Source organism: Amphibalanus amphitrite, unplaced genomic scaffold (assembly GCF_019059575.1).
Source record: "Amphibalanus amphitrite isolate SeventyFive unplaced genomic scaffold, NRLGWU_Aamphi_draft 000710F_arrow, whole genome shotgun sequence".
NCBI classification, from domain to species: domain Eukaryota; kingdom Metazoa; phylum Arthropoda; class Thecostraca; order Balanomorpha; family Balanidae; genus Amphibalanus; species Amphibalanus amphitrite.
In genome coordinates, this window is record NW_024882204.1 from 12246 (window position 1) to 35002 (window position 22757).

Sequence of the window (22757 nt, forward strand, 5' to 3'; positions counted from 1 at the left end):
GAAGCGTATCTGAATAACCATTCGCATGCCGTGCCTGTCTTATTCTGCCGTCATGGTGCCTGTCGGGACTAGTGAACTGATGAATGCCCCAGTCGCTGCTCTGACCATCTGGACTCGGGGTTTGTAAACAATCGCCGCCATCACTCGACAGGCTCACCGGTCAACACCAAACTCACAGTCATCGCCTGACAGTCGCTGCCAGTCAGTCGCAAAAAAAGGAATATTGGTCGCTAAAGCCTCAGCCATCTTCAGTCTCCTCCTGTCATTCACAACAGCCTTGCCTCAGAAACTTAATACGTTCCAAAACGCTGGAGTAGGCGCGTATACGTATATTTTCGAAGATATGCCGGGCCGGCGGGGCCTTCACCCGGTATAACTGCGCGGAGCTGACCGCCCACTGGCCGACCGCTCCTCCAGCGACTAGAACCGCGCTCCTGGGCGCCAGGCGCGCTCACAGCACGCACATACACACACTGACCCAAACAGACGCTCCCCGCGGGCACCTCACACGACACGCGCCATCGGCCTATTGCTTCACATCGCCGACACTCTGGAATGATCCTCTGTGAGTCTTTAGCTGGTAGCTCGCGGCCACAAAGTGACGGCAAATAACGCGAGACCAGCTACGCCCAGCCGACAGTCCACCGACTAACTACCGACAACAGTTCATCATGCGGTTGTCAGTTGAGGACTATCCGCTCATGCGCAGTCGGTCGACAGACCTGACTCATTGCACAGCTCCGTCCATCCACGGACCGAACCGTCACACTGCACACACGGACAAGCGGACAATGAAGGCGATGCACATTACCACAGACATACACACAAGATGTGCGCTCACGGAAGCCAACACAAACAACATGATGGTAAACAATAATGTGCGCAATGGACAATGAGACGGACGTTATGACGAAATAGCGTGCGCGATCGTGACTGAGTACATAGTGACATCGACGCAGGACCTGACTGGACTATTATTAGGCATCAAGCCGCGTGCTCCACAAAACGACGCGCGCTTCCACAAATGCAGACTCGATGTCATCAATTTCCATCCACACACCACTATGTAATTATGCATGATTCGGCTATAAATAGTGTCCAACAAGCTCTTTAGCACAGGTTTTCAAGCATACGGCCTTCCTTGCCAGCTACGTTTAGCGGAACAGATTTAACTGCGGTTTTCTAGGTGGTTCAGCATGCACAGGAAATATGCGCAATTACCCATGTTTGCCGGTGTGTGGAATGGAACAACCGCTACACTTACTCGCGAATCAAAGAAGAAAGAACATCCGTACACGCTTTAATCGGTACAAACGTGTTCCAATACTTACGGAATACCCTATGAGCCGGTACTGAGCACTGTTCAGCTATAGCACACACTAGCAGGATCGAGATAAGGTGGCCGATTCGACCCCGAATTCACCGCGGCGGCCCACTAGCCGTAGGACAGAGACTGGGACTGTGACTACTACCTAGTCGCACCGCCTTGTAACCTACCTGATGGTTTGAGATCTACGACACCACTGGGCCCCGCCCACTGCCAGTCGGTAACGGTTGCTGAGGGCTGAGTAGAGCACTTAAGGCTAGCGAGCACGGATGGAGAGGCGGCAAACCGAGGGAAATGATGCACCAAAGCTAGGAAAAGTATGGGAATCGCCGTCTAAGCGTTAAGGGCTGAGGGAGAGGAGCAGGGAGAGCAGAACTATCGGTAGATTAGGAGTAGTTGACACTAATTCTGCCAGCTCAGGAAGTACACTAAGCACCCCAACACGTCTGCTCCTGGCCGAGAGCAGAAATCACTGCCCGCCCACTGCTGTCCCGGTGGGGCGCACATCACGGTCAGCGCCCGACCCGCTGCCGCGGCGCCGGCGTCTGACCATGCCCGCTCCGCTGTCAGCAGTCGGAGTCGCTCCCTCAGCCCAGTCGGCTCAAGCCTGGGTTACACCGCCGCGTTTACTGGGCATCGCCTCGTCGAGCCGATAGACGGAGCGCCAGTCTGTGCAGCTCGGCTTGCACGCGCCCAGACACCGGAAGCCGAAGAAGTCGACGGCGTTCTGGATGGGTCCGCGGTCGAACGGCGAGCGCCGCTCACAGGAGTCGGGGTCGGAGAAGTGCTTGTAGCGGCCGGCGTTGATCCGTTCGTTGGTGGTCATCGCCAGCCAGGAAACCTGCGGGAAGAGGCGAGCACAATTAGCCAGAGAACCTGTGGGAAGGGTTACGGACATCTCAAGAAAAAGATTATACAACTATTACAGAAGTCACATGTGTCTTTCAAGCATGCATATAGCCCGACTCAACTGCAGAAAGGGTACCTTCGTTCATAACACCGCCCAGAAGAGCTAGTCACGAGCCCCGATAGGACCACGTTGATGTCGCAAGGACGGCATAATACGTCGTGTAGCGCCACAGGGCGGGGTCAATACGGTCAAAATAAACACAGGTCCGTCTGTGACACGTGAGTGAGCCACCAGTGACTGGCTGGCTGTGATTTAGGGCGCCCAGACTTCAGACATCACAGGCGAGGCTGGATGACCAGGGAGCGGGGGCAGATGGTGGGCTATCACAGACCCAGTATTTCTTCAGAAGCCACACAGTCAGATTCTGAAACTGAGCATGACTGTCTTTATCGCGTGACTATCGCCATTTGACTGGTATATGACTCATGCCCACGCTACTGCGCCACTTCAAGCAGCTATGTTTATCTAAGTGTGTGTTTATGATGACTTGATCTAAAACGACTCGAAGCTAGAGAAATGGGAGCTGGAGGACGCCTCCTTTTGTAGATAAGTCACCATTCGCCCGGCGCTGCGCTCCAGAATTCGCATTTTGCCCGGTCGGCGGCAGATCTAGCGTCCTTGGCGCGTCATCGCTCAGCACACGGTGGCAGCTGAGGTCACTCAGTAAAGTTTACCGTGCGAGACTGTGTCACCCTGACGAGCCTGTAAAAACCGCCCTCCCCACACGGTCCCACAGTAAACAGGACCAAATGTAACTGAATTCAACCGGCTGAGTTCAGTCAAGACCGGGTCAATTTTTTAAAGGGCATTTCATATATACAGCGCCCGCGTTTCGTAAGGCCAACCAGCAGGCGCCCATACAATCCATAGCATTACACATCAAATCATAATAAAACGTTCCATATCCGTGTGTCTCACTCTCAATCGTTCACTCTTATCCAATGACCACACGTCGTCCAGCCCTACGTGTGAAACAACATCCGGAAATATCTACTTGTTTGGGTTTTAGGGCGCGACGGCAACGGGGTCTCCTAACGTGCCGATAGACATGATCGTGGGGATGCCAGTCTGGCTCAGGACTACATGCGCGCATCCTCGTGGTTAGGGTCCCTTTCACAGTTTAGGGACTGGACGAGGTTATAGCCGATGAGGGAATCCGTGTCTCGATTGGGCAGGGTCACTCCCACAAAATGAGCGGACCATGCCGGAGAGGGAGGCCGTGTCTCTCACCTGGTACATCTGGCAGCAGAACAGCGCCGATACCCACATGGTGTGGACGGTGGCGTTCAGGGCGTTCCAGAACACCCACGTCTCGCAGGTGGCCATCGTCGCCAGCGCTGTAAAACGGACCACAGAGGTGATCAGAATGCACTGTCATCCTCCGGGCGCTGTATGCAGTGTCCTAGCGTAATGCGCAGGCAGGAAAAAACGAAGGTTTATAGATGAGCGTCCCGAGACGGTGACGTTTACTTGGAGCAATCAGTCTACGTCTTCAGCCCCCATTGGCCAGAGCACACACTTTTGTCTGGCCATATACACGTAACCTTTCATTGAGCTAACCCTCAACTAGTTTTAAGACGCGTTTTTCGAATCAGACGCTGGGCCTGCAACTCATTCCTCAGCCTTTCAAATAGACGACCCCCCCCCCCCCCACAAACACACACACACACACATACGCCAACCAATATCAAGTCAGTTATTCTCCCAGCTCACGGGTCTAAAAACCTACCGTCCCAGAGGCCCTGGTCGTAGAACGACACTGCGCAGGCTCGCTGGTAGTACACGCCGCAGCCGTACAGGAAGAACACGCACATGCCAGCCAGGAACAGCAGGTAGTACACAAAGTGTTTGTGGTTACCCGCACCTGGAAACACAATACGTTCATTGTCACGGGGAGAAACGGAAATGGTCACAGGCAAAATAAGAGAATTACTTAACGTTTGGCGCATACTTCCTGAGACATTATAAAATTATATAACAACGGCAGAAATCAGCAGATGCTGTCTCGAATTCGAGTGACAGTGGAAATTGGATAAGCCCATGTTCATTGCACAAATGACTCGGGAGCTGTAAATATTTGGTAAGTCCAGTATTTAAGCCATAACGACGCAGTAATTGACCCATGGACACTATTGCGGCTCTCACAGACGGTTATGACCAAAGGTCAGTGTTGCGACTCTTACCGACGCAGTTGTTAACCCAGGGACAGTGGTGGTCGAACTTGGCCACGCAGCGGTTACAGACAGAGCAGTGTTTGGAGCGGACCGGCCGTCGGATCAGGCAGGTGCTGCAGAACTGCGCCATGTTGAAACCCTCCGTCTCCGAGAGCGAGACGATCGTCTGACGAACACAAACGAACAGACAAACATTGTCAGCAGCAGCAGCAGTCTCTCTCTAAAAAATACAGTCGTCTATTTGACGGACACACAGACCAACAGTGGTCAGCAGGTAGCTTTCGTCAACCTAATCAGCTTCCTCAGGCAGCTTCATACTCAAATCGCAGCAAGTATGATAGACGGGACAGCGTTCGCCAGCTGAGTCAGGGAAGTGAGCAATTCAGATACATGCTAACCATTACCGATGTATTGTGAAGCCCACCCAGCGCCATCAAGCGGCGAGCACACAGTACCTATGGAGCGAGAGGGTTCACCTCTCCCGGGACCTACCTTGCACTTGTCCTCGAGGGTGGATGTCATGAGGCCCGGGTCGCCGCGCCAGCAGCGTATGAACGCCCACCACAGGAGGCCCGAGCAGGCCAGGAACAGGAGTGTGGTGGCCGGCCCCACGTATGGCTGCAGCCACACCACCCACGTCACGTAGAACCATATCTGAGGGAGACCGAGAGAGGGGACCAGTGTGAGAGAAAAGTAAGAGTACCAGGAGTGCCGGAGGGTACCAGACGGGAGGGCGCGAGACAGAAGGAGCCGGCGGGTCAGGAGAAGAGATACCAATAAGGGTGATTTATGGCAGGCGGGCGCCAGTCAGTAAGGGCTGGTAGAACGGAACAAAGAGGGGCGCGAGTCTCAGTGATGGCCGGAGAACCAGAGGGCATCAGCCAATATCAGTATTGGAGGACCGGGGGGGGGGGGAGAAACTGAAATCACCAGTTAAAGTGACAACCGTAGGTTATCAAGCACTAATCATATTCAAGTAAATTACTGTGCTCAAGCGGATTTCAGAGCATGAAACATAGAAGTCTGATAACTCAAATACCATAAAAAGCATCTTTCTTATTTGCAGCACTGTCAATACCGAGGTCTGTTCAGCTCCCAGGTTCTAACCTTCGTAGCCAGGTATATGGCCATGGGTAGGGTTTCCATAAAGTCCTTCTGGAACAGCGCTCTGCCGAGGAAGTGGCAGAGGATGTAGACGCCGACGAGCAGCCCCAGCTTCACCAGTACGTCCACGTCTAGAGCGAAAATCTGTCCGACGGCGTAGTAGACCGCCAGCGGCAGCAGCATCTCAGACCAGTACTGCACCTTCTGTGGGCACAGAAGCACGCCAATATAGTCGATAGGCAGCATCTCGGACCAGTACTGCACTCTCTGTGGGGCACAGGAGCAAAACGCTGTCAACATGCAGCATCTCGGACCAGTACTGGACTCTCTGTGAGGCACAGAAGCACGCCAATATAGTCAATAGGCAGCATCTCGGACCTGAGCGCTATTGCATAAAACTTACGACACCGGATATTTTACGAATTGTCTTAGAATCGTACTTATTCTACGCCAATCTGTTTCACAAAGGTCTTGAAAATAGTACGGAGAGCAAGGAATTTACTCCAGCACGTGACGTAACTTTTGGGGGCTTCTGTTGCATATAAGTTAAGATTTAAGAAAAAGTAGTTCGCCAAAACGCGCAGAAAATGTCGCAGATGCGCCAAATGTGTAAAAATCGTAAAATATTCTACGGAGGGGGTAGGCTTCTTAGATTTTAGCCGAAAGTCGGCTATTGCAGCTGTTTGACACCGAATTCCAACTTTTTGAGTCCTTATACAGTTATGAATGCATATGAAGGTAACTCCTTAACACACTGATGCTTTCTTATCCTCGAACAATTTATAGAAAGACTGCAACCGCACCTCTCATTTCTCAACCAATGCGATAGCATGATATAAGCATAGTCGTACCCGACAATTGTACTACAACGGTGGTGACTGACGTTAGACCACGCTCGTAGCTCGTTTGAGGAACTGCAGACGCATTAGTCATCAAACATATCAGCCGTGTCGATGTTTATTTCTGGTTCCCACATTCCGTTGACGATTTTAGTGAACATCCAAACACACTCGCCTCAGATTCTAGCACGTATGTACCATACGTATTCAGAGAACGTCTGTGCACCAATACGGCCGCGATTCAAGTTGAGCTAGAGACCCACGTAAACTTGACATGTCACTGTAATCGTAACACGAAGAGCGCTTTTTAAAAAAGGGAACAAATGATGCTGAGCTTGCACAGCCTCACTTTTCCCGAGTGCGCCAACACCGGGATAAGACGCTGCTGATAGGACGATTTCAACGAAGGTAGTGACTCTTGGCGTAGCAGCCGCCATCTATCGGCGATTTATCAGAGCCCTCTGTCGGCTGAACCCAGCGGGATTCTTCAACCTTCATGTAGAACAGCCGAATGCCGTGGTCAGAAGACTCCTCCACGACACTGGCGGTCGCAGCCGCTCGCAAAAGGGGGGGCCAAAGTCACACTCGCGGGACATAACATTTATCAGTCACTGGGGGGGGGGGGGTGATCGGCTAATTTTTTACGTCCACGAGGCGCCGCGCAGTTGGCATTACTTATGCTTCATCCACCTCATTCTTGCGTGAAATCTTTAAGCATTTAAGGCAAAGGCACCAGTTCCATTTCCCGTCCCACGGTGTTTCCACCGGTCGGGCCACTGCACCACGGCGACGGATCGGTGTAGCATATACTGGAAGGTCGGGTCGGGCACGCGGATTCATGACCTTACCAGAATAAAACAATTCGGAAAAGTACGGATACCTCTTGCTTTGAACAAGCATGTGAAACCCAGAGATCATTTTCAGACTACGACATTTACCCATATAGCTGTTTAGCGGCGGGAGAGAATAGGTACACCGACCTCTGGAGACCCCCAGCCCCACAGGTTCCTGGTTTTCAAAACTGGCATCTGAGGGCCGCGCACGGCTCGCGCGGGGCCTCGCAACGGCTCTATTGGGGCTCACTCAGCCTGCCTTATAGTCCTACTGCTAAAAAGACTGGCCCTGAGCCCTAAAGACTTCATCAGTCTCTGCCAGCCCCAGGACCAACACCGGCTCATGGGGTCCCGACGTCGAAATATGAGGGAATCTGCGCGGGACCATCAGGACGTAAAGTAATCTCGATCAGGACCAACGTACGGCTGTGCAGGAGTCTGCGTGAGCCCTGTGATCTTCAGAAGCCCACCCATGTATGTTTTCACTTAGAGGCCAGTTTAGGGCCCTCAGAGACCAGTACAGGGCCTGCAAACTGCAAAGGCCAGTAGTTTGAGACTATCAGAGACCGAGTTGGGCTCTCGGAGGCTTATGTGGGTCCTACTCATTACAGGCCAACATGGGGCCCTCAGAGGTCAGCGTGGGGCCCTAAAAGACCGGAATGAGCCGTCGTTGGAACCCAGAGGCCAGCAGAGGGCCCTCAAAGGCCAAGATGAGCCCTCCTCAGAGGCCAATGCAGGCCCTTAGAGGCCAGCATCGGGTCTTCAGCAGCCAATGCGGGGCCCTCATTGGCACCTAAATGTTCGTCTTGGGACACCAGAGACAGCAATAAGGCCACTAGAGACCGGTGTGAGACCCTCAGACGCCGGTTGGGGCCCCTGAGGCCGGTAAGGGGTCCTCATAGGTCAGATGTGGGGCCTCAGAGGTCGATGTGGGCTCTTAGCGGTCAACGTGGGCGCTTGACCGCCACTGAAGTTCCCTCAGAGGTCAGTGTTGGACGCTCAAAGACCGGTGTGGGCGTGTTTTTTTAGCCTCGTGACGATCGAATCAGGGCCAGGGTCCCATACACCTATGGGGGCCCATCGGTTGCTTGAGGGGGGGGGGGGCAAATGATATGATGGCCCCCTTTATGTGCCTTGGGACTGGGAGGGCATGGCCCTGATGCCCCCCGCGACCGCCACTGTGTACACATTACATACAGGCCTCTGAAATTACATACTAGCTAATGCAAACTCTATGCAGGCCCCGGAGATCCCACGCTAATCCTTAAGAAACCAAGCCGGCATACGGCGTCACCACCGGGCTTCTGAGGTGCACAGCACCAACCCATGAGGTCTTACTTTAGTGTCTTAGAGCCACGCTCCTTTGGCAGGGCCCACCCGCCACTGCCGAAGAGGTCTCATGCCAGCCATTGCTGGGCCTACGAGAGCCTCAAGTAAACCCACGCTGATATTTCATGTAAGATGCGGCCATACTCGTGAACCGATGCCAGCGACGCTGACCGCCAAATTGACAGAATACGAAACTTACCCCACTCATGAGTGAAATTTACGTCCTTTGATGGCGCAAGAAAGAAAATGAAACATACAAAAAGCTTTTCTAGGACTTTTGTTCGATCTGAAAGGTGGGGCCAAAAGATAGTATGGCCCCACCTTTCAGCACCAAAGGGGGGGCCATGGCCCCCGTGGCCCCCCCCCTGGGACCGCCAGTGCTCCACGAAGTCGGATAGAAATTCCTGAAACAGAAATAAAGATGTCGGTAAGTATCAGAAAGACTAGAACGAATGGATTGAGAGGAGATCATTTTCGAAGGCAAAGTGGCTGACAGAGCATGAAATAGGAGAGAGGACTGAGGGAATCAGGAAAGAGGCGATACATATAGACAGAGGCGGAAAAAGTAAATCGAGCGAATAATGAACTTTTTATGACACCATGTATCTCCTCGCTCTCAGCCTTCTTTGAATGCAAGCATAAAGGTCTGTGACTGTGCCCTGCTATACTGGTAAAGTTGACTTTTTAAAGCCAATTTTAGCCAATGCATTTAATTAAATTTAATTAGCCAATTTTAGCCAGTGCCATTTAATTAAATTTGATTAGCCATGTCATTTAATTAAAGCCTGGGAATTGAAAGTAATCAGCAATTCACTGGCAGATTCAGAATAGTCCAGTAGGTATCTAGATGCTATGCTGATATGCCCTTAATGCTTACGTTTGAAACTGAAAAATATCACGCAAGCCCACAGACGAATAGGTAGGCATTCATCTTGTAATACCTAGCTTAAATGCATTCTGTTTTGTGCCTACTAATTCAACGCGCGAAAGCATGTTGCTTGCAAATATATAATTAAACGTAATTTTGTGGATTTTGAAATGATTTTAATGATAAGACACCTGACACCATATCAATATGATATGGCATTTCAACATACCTACCTAATTGTAGATAATGGTGAAGAAAAAAGCGACAGAACATTGGAATGTTGCGAGTAATTGAGGGCTGAGGCTAATAAACACGATGCCAAATTCAAAATACACCAAAAGAAAATATAGATCAGGAATTGTAGCGGCATTAGCTTTAACCATTAACTATTGAAAAAGCTCACGATTGGTCTGAAAGGGCTGAGCAGTGAGCAGTGTGCTGCCAATGAACCGACAATTGTTCACTAACCATTCGCTATACTAGAAAACTTACTTGTTAGTCTGGGCCCTGGTTATCTTAATTCTTCATTTTCAGCCACCAAATGATGATCTTGTTCGATCTTGCAAGCCAAGCTGGACACTTGTCTTGAAATTCTTCTTTGGAATGTTGTTTACTTTCGTGTCCTACCTAGCAACCACCGGACGGCGAGTGTACAAATCTCAGCTTACTTAATTGGCGAAAGGTGGCAGTAGCAGCTACGGCACTGTTCTAGACGGATACAGTGCACTCAGTTCTATGCAAATTTATGTAGAATATCGACTGAAACCCATAGTGAGGGCAAATTATCTATGATCTTAGAATATCCCACACTCCCAAGATGCCACGATCGATGTTGTTTACCAAGCCGACCGCCGCTTGATGTGGGAGGGCGCATGAATATTGAAAAGTACGAAAGGTTTTCTAAAGTCGCTATCAATTCAAGGTGATTTGAACCACTTATCCAGACAACGTGATTCACACATTTCAGTACACTGGAACTTTAATCGCTTTCATTATTGTCACCATTCTTCTGCATTTCGTGCTGAAATCCGGCACTATTTTCATTCATGTATGACGTCATACCTAGATTTTCCAAATATTTACGAAGTAGGTCACGGCCTTTATGCAACAGGTTTTACGGTGTTTCGTAGAGTATGGCCGTTTCGTAAAAAAGTTAAGATCTACTCCGGTGGCGTAAATCTTATGTTTATGCAATAGCGCTCAGAACTCAACTCTCTGTAGGCCACAGCAATACCGTCAATAGGCAGCATCTCGGACCACTACTGGACCTTCTAGGGGACATAGGAGCACACATCAACACCGTCCTCGGGGCAATGATACGGTGCGGTACAGTACCACACAGTACGTGTACAGTACGACACGGCACGACACAGTGCAGAGTCGGCACAAAAGTGAGTCTAATTGTCAGTGACTTTTCATTCTCGAAATGGTGATATCCGGTCCCAGTATTGCGCCGCCCCAGGTCGCGGTCACCACGCCTGATCTTCCACTGCAGACGCCACCTGTACTGGCATTGCCCCAATCCCTCTCAGCATCATCCGTCCCGTAATCAAACTCCATTGCACACGCCTCCTCTTTCCCAGCAGTATCCGCAGCCCACTTCCCACCGCAAGTATCTTACCGGATTGTTGACCAGCCGGGAACACGGGTTGCGGCGCACGCGGCCCGGAGGCTCCAGCTCCGTCAGCCATCGGTTGCCCATCCAGGAGACCTTGTGTCGCTTGGCCAGGTCATACGGTGTCTCACCCTGGCGGCAGAGGGCGCAAATCGGTCAAAGACGGTTCGTTTAATGTTTATGTCCGATATGACTGGCCTGTTTCTTCATGACGTTTGTGTTCGTATCATGACGTTTGTATCCGTTATAAAGCTGGCCTGTCCGTTTATTTGTGACTTTTGTATCCGTTAATGTCTGACCTGTTTGTATGAGATATTTGTGTCCGCTAGGTATGGCTCACCTGTTTGTTAGTGACGTTGGTGTCTGCGCCTGCCCGTAGCAGCGTCTGTACGGCGGTCACGTTACGCGCCGTGACAGCCCAGTGCAGTGCCGTGTTTCCGTACAGCTGGTCCTGCAGGCACGTGCTGGCACCGAACGTCACCAACAGACGCGTCGGATCCATCCTGGAGAGTTGGGCACCAGTCAGCACCAGGCGGCAACACAGGCGCCGAACGAGTTACGTTCATCGATCGTTTGATCACTACCACAGACGCTGGCCTAGCCCGCGCTACAGAAACCCGGCCATGACATGTCACAATACCTCACCGCGATCCATCGGTCGAAGTATTACCCCCCCCCCCCCCCAACACACATCGCGCCCACCCCACGACCACTATTGACACAACCACCCTCCCCTCCCCTCCCACCGGAAGGCGAGTCGCCCCACTGACCCGTTGGTTTTGTAGGCGCTCCACATGAGCGGAGTCATGCCGCTATCGTCCGGAGCGTTGACGCCCGCGCCGCCGGCCGACGCTAGCAGGTACGCCACAATGTTGGTGAAGCCACACTGCGCCGCCACGTGGATACAGGCGAACCCCTCGACGTCACGTATCAGCGGGTCGGCGCGGTGGCGCGTCAGGAGCACCACCATGCTCAGGTGGCCCTGTCTGTTGGCAGGAGTACGTTATTGGTTAGCGGAATGACGGGGTTACGCTGGTTCCCTTAGCACCACCAGAGGGAAACAAACATGATAAACTGCGTCAAGCTCGAATCTAATTTCTGCTACCATTTTCACATAAACATATCTAAGAGAACGGACAGGAGTGGTGGCATGCGAATGGAGAAGGGCCAGAGTAAGTTACGGATGAAAAGCTCGGGTAGAGGTGGGCAGTCCGTTTGGTATGGTATGGTACAGTCCGGTACAAAATCATTCAACAAATGAAATCAGTCGGTCGTACGTCGATGAGGATGTCAACAGTGGAGTAATTTCGACCCAATATATCGGAAACTACACCCAATCGGGAGGGTAAGTACAAGCAACCACGTGTCGAGAACAGGCGAAGCAGTGAGGTTCAGATGGTCGATTGCGAAAACGTGATTTAAGTTCAGTGGCAGGCATTTCAGCAGGAGGAAAGATCGACATCTGCATATAAACTTGAAGTTTGGTGTTCATTGAAAAGAAAAAATCAGCTCATTTTCATTTCGTATATTTAGACAAGCATCGTCTAAATAGGGTTATATATATGAAAATCAGCAAAGATCGTAACTAATCTATCTAGCCATACTATCCTAACCAGTAGCCATCATTTCTATCTTATAACTATTTCCATTTTCAGCTTATATATTCATCAGGACACGGAAACGGTGTGTTTGCTCAAGCTCGAATTATCGCGGGCTACATTGCTCGCGATTTCCTTGAAGAATTGACGAACGCGCCGAAAATATGGCAAAATCCACAAGGAACCCACGGAATCATCTTGTATGGCAACACTAATGGAACACCCAGCTATTTTCTTATACTAAGGTAGCAAAGGTACTACATAAATGGCTTCACTACTTAATTCTAGCTAAGGCACTACATAGTTACGTGACTGCCTTCACTACTTTATTGTCTGCTCCCACATGCCGATGTGAAGTGCCCGGGAAGTGCCCTTGAGTGCCTTTTCAAGTTCATCGTCGTGAAAGACATGCTCCTCAATCCTCAGTCCTTCCGGTCATTTGTCCCTGGTCGGCGCAAGGAAATGCGCTTCTCAGTCCTCTTCTAGCCAGTCGTCTTTGAACTGGCTGCCGCCATTGCTCTTGCGCTTCGCTCTGCCGTCCGTGATCTCCTTCAGTACTCTCTGATACGTGCGCTCCATAGCTGACTTCCGCTTACCAAGCAGTCCGCAGAAGTTGATGTACGTCAGCCAGGTATTCTCAAGCGGCGAGCATGTCTGCTGATCCCGGCGCAACACGAACTCCCAGTACTCGCGAGGGCTCTTCGACGGGAGGCGGGGGTCACTCACTGCGCTATCACCGTACTTTGCAAAGGCGGCCACGACGGCGGCAGCTGCCGTACACAGATGGGTCTGCAGACATGAGAGGGCACGCTGAAGCTCCAATAGGTCGTCCTCTGTACGGCCAGCATGTTGATCTTGGACCAGAAATAGCACGGCAAGCACCCACGACGGGCGTACTCTTGAAGACGAGCCAGAACTTTCTTCATCATTTTCCGAAGACCTTCCTTTTCCCACGTCGATACACTTGTTTCCTCGCACTCCCAAAGAAGAGCTGTCTTCAGGTAGGCGCCCTTGATGGCACCATGCGGTCCGAAGAGCACGGCGCAGCAGTATTTGAGCACGACGAGACAGTCGCGCTGGAGCTTCGTCAGTGACTGCAGCAGCATGTACTCGTGTCGGGAGAAGGACAGCCTCCATTGGTCGTTCTGGGCAAAACTACCCTCGAATCCGACCGCCACCAGCATGGCCGCTGCGCGACAGAGCCGCTCCACCAGCGCAGGGGCCGGCTGGCCGTGGGGCCGCGGCCGGCGGCGGAACTCCTCATACGGCCACCGAGGAAGGTTGAAACAGGGCACCAGGTCAGCGTCGGCGCCGCCGTCCCGACAGCTGAGCGCCGGACCACCGCTCATCAGTCTACCAATAAGCGAGGACCGTGTGTCGGCCTTCGCCGCGCCCATGTTTCCCATAACCTGGATGTTCGTTTTGACGTGCTTTCCGGAGAGAGGCAGCCAGTCGCGGTGGCGGCAGTCGGCGCGGGGGCACAGGTAGAGCAGCACAAAGCCGGGGTGGTCAGTCGGCTCCAGTACAGCGGTGTCGATGTCGTCAGACCTCCCGTCGGCGACATCCAGCTCTGTCCTGGCCGAAATGCCAGACTGAGTCTGGGCCGGTGAGGCGTCCACGTCTCCCAGTATCTGGATTGGTCCCAGCCGTAGCATGACGTCAATATCAGACCAATCACCGCTACCGTTCAGCCTGACGTCGTTACCTTCCCGCTTACTTCCCGATGGGTGGATTCCCTGAATAACCAGCCTCTCGAGGTCCTGACAAGGGCACTCGCTCCATGAGATGGGGAACGACAGATGTCGACACGAGCCTGGAGCGCAGTCAAAGCCCGTCACCAGTCCAGCTTTCAGATCAGCAGTTCGGGGCAAGATTTTGTCTCCGACCTTGAAGTCACCGATTCGTTTCATCATGGCATCTTCGGCGATCCGCTGTTTGAATTCGGCACTGGAGTACTTGTCGTTCCTACCGTGCAGCTGGCGTCGCAGAATCGAGAGCAGCTCGTCGTTGGGCAGCGCCTCGCGCTTTACCCATTGTGTGTCTTCATCGGTACTGGCCGTGCCTGCCTCTGCTGCCATGATGGGCTCGTTTCGGACGGGTGACAATATGGAGACAGCAGCAGGAGATTTTTCCGATGGTGTTACGACATATCCGGCACCCACTCAGTAGCTCCGTTCAAGACCAAATGGATGTATCACGCAGAGTGGTAAGCACTGCACTTGAGCGGTCTGCTACCGCCGCCACTGTGGTGCACTGGCCTCCCGCCTAGGCGTCGGAGCATCAGCAAAAGGTAAGATAGAGGCCCCTATCAAGGAATACCGTCTTGAGAGGTGGATGACGCATCATGCAGTTTGCGATAGAGGTGGGAAACTGATCATAATATTTGTAACTCAAGTGGGAGCAGCCACGCCACTTGAGCGCTTATCGATTGTGAACAATAGTGAGTTTGCTTATGCCGCTTTGATGGGTAGAATAAAGGTGCATCTGTTCATTACCCATAATTGCTTTTTTTGTTACATGTGTTGTGCTCACGGGCCTCACCATGAGCCCACCATCCGGCTATACAGTAAACGACCCGTTCGTTAAATTTGATGTGATACATCGCCTGAAGTTAGACAAATCGAAGATAGAATGCGCTACAGTTCTCCTGGTTCTACCTTAGCGCGGCAATGGGACCACAGTCACTTACTCCTCCAAACCAGAAATTATAAAACTAGCCTTACCTAACGGCCCAGTGGAGCGGCGTCGAGCTGAGGTCTCCGCCACGCGCGTCCACCTCGGCGCCCAGTCCGATGTAGTAGGAGGCCAGAGCCATCCGGTTGTTGATGGCCGCCCAGTGGAGCAGCGTGACGTCGATGGAGTCTCGCTGGTTGACGTCATAGCCTTCCTCTATCAGCTGCCGACATCGCTCCAGCACGCCGTACTGCGGGCGGGGCGACGAGCGTTAACAGTTAGGCGTAGGCGTTAACAGTTTGCCACCATCGGCGACCCCTTCACGTGGGGGTGGCGTCTCCCTCGGGAGCCAAGTTCGCCGACACACATCCACACCCTCGAGGAAGACGACGACCACCGCCTGCCTCGCCGGGCCGGCGCGGGCGGGTTTTTGGCGGCGGGACGAGGGCTGGCCCACCTCGCCCTGCTACTGATGCGGGCCGGGGACGTGGAGTCGAATCCAGGACCCCCTCCGCGCTACCCGTGCGGAGTATGCGGCCGGGGAGTCGGCGGCTCATCGGTGCGCTGCGGCGGGTGCGCCCTCTGGCACCATGGTCGATGCGCCGGACTGAGGCCAACGGACATTTCCCGACTCGCGCGCACACGCGACCTCTGGTGGTGCCCGAGCTGCATCGCGCCGCCGCCGCCGCCGCCGCCTCGGACGCCGCCGTCAGCGCCGCCGGCCCCGCCTGCGCCTGTCGCGGTGCCGCCGCCGCCCGCTCCCCCGCGGGCTGTGAGACCGGCGCCGGGAACCCCGCGCACCGGGCGGAACCCAAACCGGACAGGACCCACAGCCATCAGCGGCCTCCTCAAGATCCTGCAGTTCAACTGCAACAGTCTGAAGGCCAGGAAAACCGAACTGGACAAGAGAATTGAAGACGAGAAACCCGACGTCATCCTACTCCAAGAAACCAGACTCCTGGAAAGCGATGAAAACCCACGCTTCCCAGGCTACAACATAGCAGCGAGGCAAGACAGGCCATACCAGGCAAACCCGAGCCCGACAACCACCGGAGCAGCCCGCTCCGCCGACAGCGGGCAGGGAGCACCGCCTGGACCGAGCTGGACCTGCAAGCGCCGCGGCCCGTCGGACCGTAACTCCTGGTGCGCGGGCTGCAAGAGCCGTAAGAAGTGTACGGCACGCGCCCCACCAGCGAGCGGGACCGGGCAGGCGGCCACCCAGCCCCAGCCCCCGACCGGCAGCGACGGGACCCGCGGCGTGAAGGGTAAGGGAGGAGTCATGACCCTAGTGCGGGACCAACTACCGTACTCGCGGACCACGCCTCGGTATGCGCCAACTGAACCAGACGAAGAAACCTACATCACGGCCACAGAGCTCCACCCGCAGGGAACACCGCCTATAACCGTGTTCAACCTGTACTCACCTCCAGCAAGGTGGGTGGCAGGACAAGGCACCCAAGCCCAACCGTTCCAGCCTGCCCGCCTCTCCCTCCCTCCGAGATGCGTCATCGCAGGAGACCTCAACGCTCACGCCCACGTATGGGACCCACACCAACCAGAGGACGCGATGGGCCACGAAGTCGAGGACTGGTCGATCGACGCCTCACTGACCATCCTGAACGACGGCTCGGCCACGCGCATCAACCCAGCCACGGGCGGCCTGTCGACGCCGGATGTTACCCTGGCGACCGCTGCCGTGGCGAGAGGAACAACCTGGGAGATCGGCGAGACGATGGGATCGGACCACCTCCCGATCACGACGAGCATCCCTGTAGCTCCACCGAAGCCGCAGCGCCGAGGAAGAGGCCGCCTGTCCCTGAGGAAGGCAGACTGGCAGGAGTACCGCAGGACCTTCGACGGCATCATAGGCCGCTGGGACGACCACGGAGACCTGACGGCGAGCGAACTCGACAAACGACTCACCGCAGCCATCACCCGCGCCGCACGCCGCACCATCCCATACGGAAACGGCGGAAGGACCAGGGAGCCGTTCTGGAGCGAGGCGTGCGACGAAGCAATTGCGATCAGGAATGAAGCTCGCGCCAAGGTGGCCGCGCCAAACCATACCGCCGAAGACGTCCGGGACTACCAACAAGCAAGGAAGAACGCGGACACGGTCCTGCGCGAGGAAAAGACAAGCTTCCTGCGCAAGCGCATCGCGGAACTGGGGCCCAACACCGACCTCTGGAGCCTCATCCGCACTCTGGACGGACGCAAACCACCGGCGAAACCAGCAGAGCCCCTCAACCGCGCTGGCCCACCTGGCCGCCCAGCCCGACCAGCAGTAACAGATAGGGAGAAGGCCAACGCCCTATGCCAGGCATATGCGGCAGTATCCCGGATCCCACACAACAAACAAGAGGATCGCGACATCAAGCTGGAGGCGCGCGCTGCAGTGAGTGCCTGCGCATGCGACGCCCAACGCAGTGGACCGTGCGCGCCATTCTCACCCGCCGAACTCGACGCAGCCCTGGACAAGCTCCAGAACGGGAAGAGCCCGGGACCGGACGGCGTACCCAACGAGCTGCTGAAGCAGATAAGCCCAATAGGCAAGACTCTCCTCCTGGCTCTGATCAACAAGTCCTGGACAGCAGCGGACGTCCCGGCCAGTTGGAGAACAGCAGAAATCGTAGCCATCCCCAAGAAAGGCAAGCCGCCGTCAGAGCTGTCCAGTTATCGCCCGATCAGCCTGCTCTCCACCACAAGCAAGCTCGCAGAGCGGATGATCCAGGCCCGGCTGCAGCACTGGCTCGAGACGAGAGGGAAGCTCAACCCCAACCAAGCCGGTTTCCGCAGAGGTCGCTCCACCATGGACCAGCTCGGCCGAATATCCCAACAGATATTCGACGCGTTCGAGGAGAAGAAACCCCACCGGGCGGTCATGGTCCTGCTTGACTTCGCGAGAGCCTACGACCGAGTCTGGAGGACCGCCCTGCTCTGCAAGATGGCCCGGCTGGGAGTCCCCGGCTGTTTCATCAAGTGGCTGAGGGCCTTCCTGTCGGACAGGCGCGCCCGCGTCCGCTGGGGCGCTGCTCGCTCAGACCTCAGGGTCTTCCAGGAGGGCCTCCCCCAGGGCAGCGTGCTGGCGCCGCTCCTATGGCTGATCTACGTTAATGACATCGACGCAGCAATGCCGGAGCACGTCTCGCGGTCTCTGTTCGCGGACGACGTGGCACTGCTGGCATGCGCCCCCACTGCCAGAGAGTGCGACGCCCTCCTCCAGCCCTGCCTGGACGCGGTGGACACGTGGCTGCGACGCTGGAAAGTCACGCCCAGCGTGACGAAGTGCACCGCCACCCTGTTCACTCTCGACCCAAGAGAGAGCGGAGGGAAGGTCAAGCCGTACCTGACGCTGCGCGGAGAGGAGCTGCCCTACTCCCGCAACCCGACCTTCCTGGGCATCAAGTATGACCCCCAACTCACCTTCGCGGACCACATCGACGACCTGAAAGCTAAGATGTCCCGACGGAGGCGATGCCTACAGGCACTGGCCGGAAAGACCTGGGGAAGTCACCGCCGAACCATCAGAGCGGCCTACATCGGCTATATCCGGGCCCTATTCGACTACGGCGCCGCCGTCTTCGGGACATACGCCGCCCCGTCGGTAAGAGGACGCCTCGAAGCCGAGCAAAACAAGTGCGCCCGCGTCATCACCGGCTGCCTACGTGCGACCCGGAAGGACGCCCTCCTGGCCGAGGCTGGCCTCCCGACACTCTCGCTTCGGGCCCTACAGCTGGCAGGCACGGAGTACCAGCGTGTAATCCGTCTGCCCCCGAACGACCCGGGCAGGTCCCTCTTCCGAAAGGAGGTACAGCCGCGCCTCCAACACCGAGCCTACAAGGCATGGCAAAGAACACGCAACGACGCCACTGCCGCGGGAAGACCGCCGCCCAAGCCACCAGACGAGACTGCAGCACTCCCCCACCGACCGTGCCTCAGGAGGGTCGGCAAGTGGCTCGCCGAGGAGGCAGGAATCGAGGAGCTCCCGGTGGAACCCATGGCGTTCTACAGCTGCGACCCGCCATGGCTGGGCCACCGCGGCGGCACCACCTTCAGGGTAGACCTGCCCGTGGCCACCCGCCGGTCGGACCCGCCTGCAGTCCGCAGAGAAGCTGCCCTGCGAGCCATTGCAGAGCTCCCGCAACCGGACGTTACTATCTGGTCGGACGGCTCGGCTCGCGGCGGGATGGAACAGGGCGGCGCAGGCGCGCTGATCCAGTTTCATCACCTCAACAAAGAAGAAACCGTGCGCGCTCCTGCAGGGGCGGTCTGCTCCAGCTTGAGAGCAGAGCTGACCGCCATGCGCGAGGCGCTCGCGGCTGTGGCCGGCCTGGAGGACGGGGAGCTGGCATCGATCAAGTCGGTCCGCCTCCTCACCGACTCAAGGTCTGGGCTACAACTACTCGGCCGCGGCCCAGCTAGCCAGACCATGGCTCTGGCCGCCGAGGTCTGGAGGCTGCTGAACACCCTCGCCGAGAACGGCACCGAGACGGTGCTCCAATGGGTGCCAGGCCATGCCGGGCTGGACGGCAACGAGACCGCCGACCGCCTGGCTGGCGAGGCCACGGCGGGCGACCAAGACAGCGCACCGATTGACCTGTCGAGTGCGCGGGCCGCCGTCACGCGCCATGTCCGGGAGCTGTCGCGACGGAGGACAACCGCTGCCCACCCGCACCCGGACCCCACGCCTGGCCACGACTCCCTGGCGCGCTGGGGGTCGGTGACGCTGTCCCAGCTGAGGACCGGCACATCACCACTGACCCGCGACACGCTATTCAAGATTGGCCTGGCAGCCAACGACGAATGCCCCGCGTGCGGGGAGCCCGACAGCGTGACGCACCTGCTGACCGTTTGTCCGGCCTATGAGGCGGCCCGCCGCCGCCGCTGGGGTGTCGACCCTCGCCTGGTCGACGTCCTCGGCGGCCCGGCGGCGAGGGTCGTCGACTTCATCGAGGGTGTCGGGCGGACCGAGCCGCCGCTCGACCCGCCTGCGCCGCCGCCCCCCTGAGCGGGCTGGCGGCGGGATGCAGAAGAAGAAGAAGAAGAAGAAGTTAGGCGTAGTTGGCTTGGCTCACTGCACAGCTCAGAGAGCAGTATATGCAATCCACACTGTATCATACACAATGGCATCATGTGTTCATCTGGCAGCAGGACACCTTTGCATACTGAGTGTGTCATGCTTATGCACATAATACCTAGCTCAGAGAGCTAGCACAAACTTAGGTGTGGAGAAGTCAAGTCATGCCACCCATCCTTATCACTTCCATTATGCACACTGGTTACTTCTCCAGACCCATTTATCAGCCATCACCCAGTATAAAAATACATACCTGAGTGGCTTTAACAATGTCATACTGCGATTCCTTCGCACTGAGAGTCGACTCAGTAGCTTGGGCAGGAGAGACACCCGGGCCATCTCCTGCTGCGCTCGTCATTGTGAACAGCCTGTTCCAACCTCACGACTGTCTACTTCAAGAATGATCTGCAAACAGCACACATAGGTCAGGACTATACAGAATGGTGGTCAGCATTATGGACAAAGGTAGCTAATAGTATAGTCTTTACACTTCCTTTCAGCATCATTGGACAATATTAGTGTCATGTTGTCAATATAATCTAGCTAGTACCAACTAAACATAATGACAGCTAACCAGGGCTGGGCACTTATGATCCAAGCTGCAAGGTGCTGTAATTCCAATGAAACCTTATCAGTGCTGGGATAATCAGCCAGTCCAGTGTGGATTGTAGTGGCATGATGTAGGTAGATTTTCCATGGAGACAGGAAGGGTACAGGTCCAGGCCTTCTTTACATTGTAGCATGCTGAAGAACTCCTAGCACAGCATTTTACAAGAATCCAGACCCCCTGCAAATGCAGCTTATTGTCTGTAGACTCATGTTTGCAGTAATGTCATGTTTTGCAGCCTGGTTTCTGGCCATACATTCAACATTGACAAGGGCCCTGTACAGCTACCATTTCAGGTACCATTTCTTCAGTAATTTGTCAGCCTGTTAGCATCTCTCAGCAGTCTTCATTGGTGAATTCAAGTAGTCTGTGGACTGTGCAGTTCACCAATGAGAGACCAAGAAATGCTGATGGGGAGCTTTAATAGTTTATGTAAAATATGGTAGCATGCTGATCTTACAAGACTCCTGACAGAAATGTTGAGTCTGCAATCTGCATTCATCCTCGCAATCCTCAGGACAAACCCCCATCCCCCCTCACGCTCCCTCTCCAGGCTGGCGGTGATCCCACTCGACAAACGATGGATGAGGTCAAGACCCCCATAGGACCAAAGCCCCGACTCCGAGCAATGGTCTCACATTCTCAGCTCACTGCCAGTGTCCTGCACACAGCACAGCCCAATGTTTATGCCAGCCCATATCCTATCATCCCAAAGTTCTGCAATGGCCTCGGCTGGCCACAGCGGTCACTGGATGCAGTGACGGAAGGCTGATGTAAGGTAGGGATGCAGTGGGCGGAGCTTGGAGGCTGTGTACGGTCCAACCTCACACAGGGCCTATGAACAGCCCTCAGAGCATGTCTGGCTTTTACGACCAGTGACACACAGCATCCTAAATTCTTCCATTCCTTCCATTGCCAGGTATCTGGCATTGTACACTTGAATGGTAGCGATCAGGGCCTGCATGTCAGGCTCTGCTTAGGTGGGTTCAAGCTCATCACTCCACCCATTCAAACATTCCAGCCGCATTTGATAAAAAACATTTGAACAGTGCCCATCTTTTAAAACAAATGCAGAGTTTCAAGGACAAGAGAAAATAAAAGAAGGATAATCCCAGTATCTACAAAAGTGGGTCAGCTTCCCGAAGCACTTAATCCCATTTAAATCCACACAAAAACTCCACTAGCAAATGACAAATATCCATACGTACCGTACCTACTTGATCATTCGCGTCAATCACGGTATATAGAGAACTCACGTATAAAAAGAATGGCGTCAATCTTTCGTACGGCCGTAGTCCCAAACAATTCAATGTAATGAAATGATTTCGATCGTAACTGGTTGACGATGACGCCCTCTCAATCGCTTCCTCCTCTCAACTTTGACTTTCACTTACGACCAGCCCTATCGCATCGTAACGGCGTAACGGAACGGCTCGGATACGGCCTAGGGGCTAGGATAGGATACGGCCGTGGTCGCGTGGGTCGCGTGGTCGCGTACCGTCGTAACCACGGTGACTATAAAGTCGTAACAACGGTCGTAGCGGTCGTAACGCATCGTATCGTATCAAAATACATGCGCAAATATTGCCTAAGCATCAAACAGGTTGAATGACGTCATCAAAAATTCTGCTTTGAGTGATAATTGAAAACTCAGAATAACACAAGAGCTAAAATAATGAATTATATATGATAATTAATCATTTTGAAGTAATAGAAAGAAAAATGAATTTTAATTAAATGCAAAAAAGCAGTCTAAAACTGTCCTTAACCAAAGCATAGACTCGTGAATTGTCCTGATCGAGT

The 22757-nt window shown here is 54.4% G+C and overlaps 1 protein-coding gene across 1 annotated transcript; it reads right to left on the bottom strand.

The window, feature by feature from the left end:
* Positions 1 to 314: 314 nt before the first annotated feature.
* On the bottom strand, positions 315 to 22509 carry LOC122365007 (palmitoyltransferase ZDHHC17-like). The gene is made up of 12 exons (XM_043335879.1): positions 22453 to 22509; positions 20111 to 20335; positions 15321 to 15520; positions 11770 to 11985; positions 11340 to 11502; positions 11006 to 11131; positions 5519 to 5719; positions 4904 to 5065; positions 4421 to 4577; positions 3967 to 4101; positions 3468 to 3574; positions 315 to 2168 (listed from the first exon to the last, which is right to left on the bottom strand). Exons 1-12 carry the CDS (start codon positions 22507 to 22509, stop codon positions 1929 to 1931), a joined length of 1989 nt encoding a protein of 662 aa, XP_043191814.1. The 3' UTR covers positions 315 to 1928.
* Between the last annotated feature and the right edge of the window lie 248 nt (positions 22510 to 22757).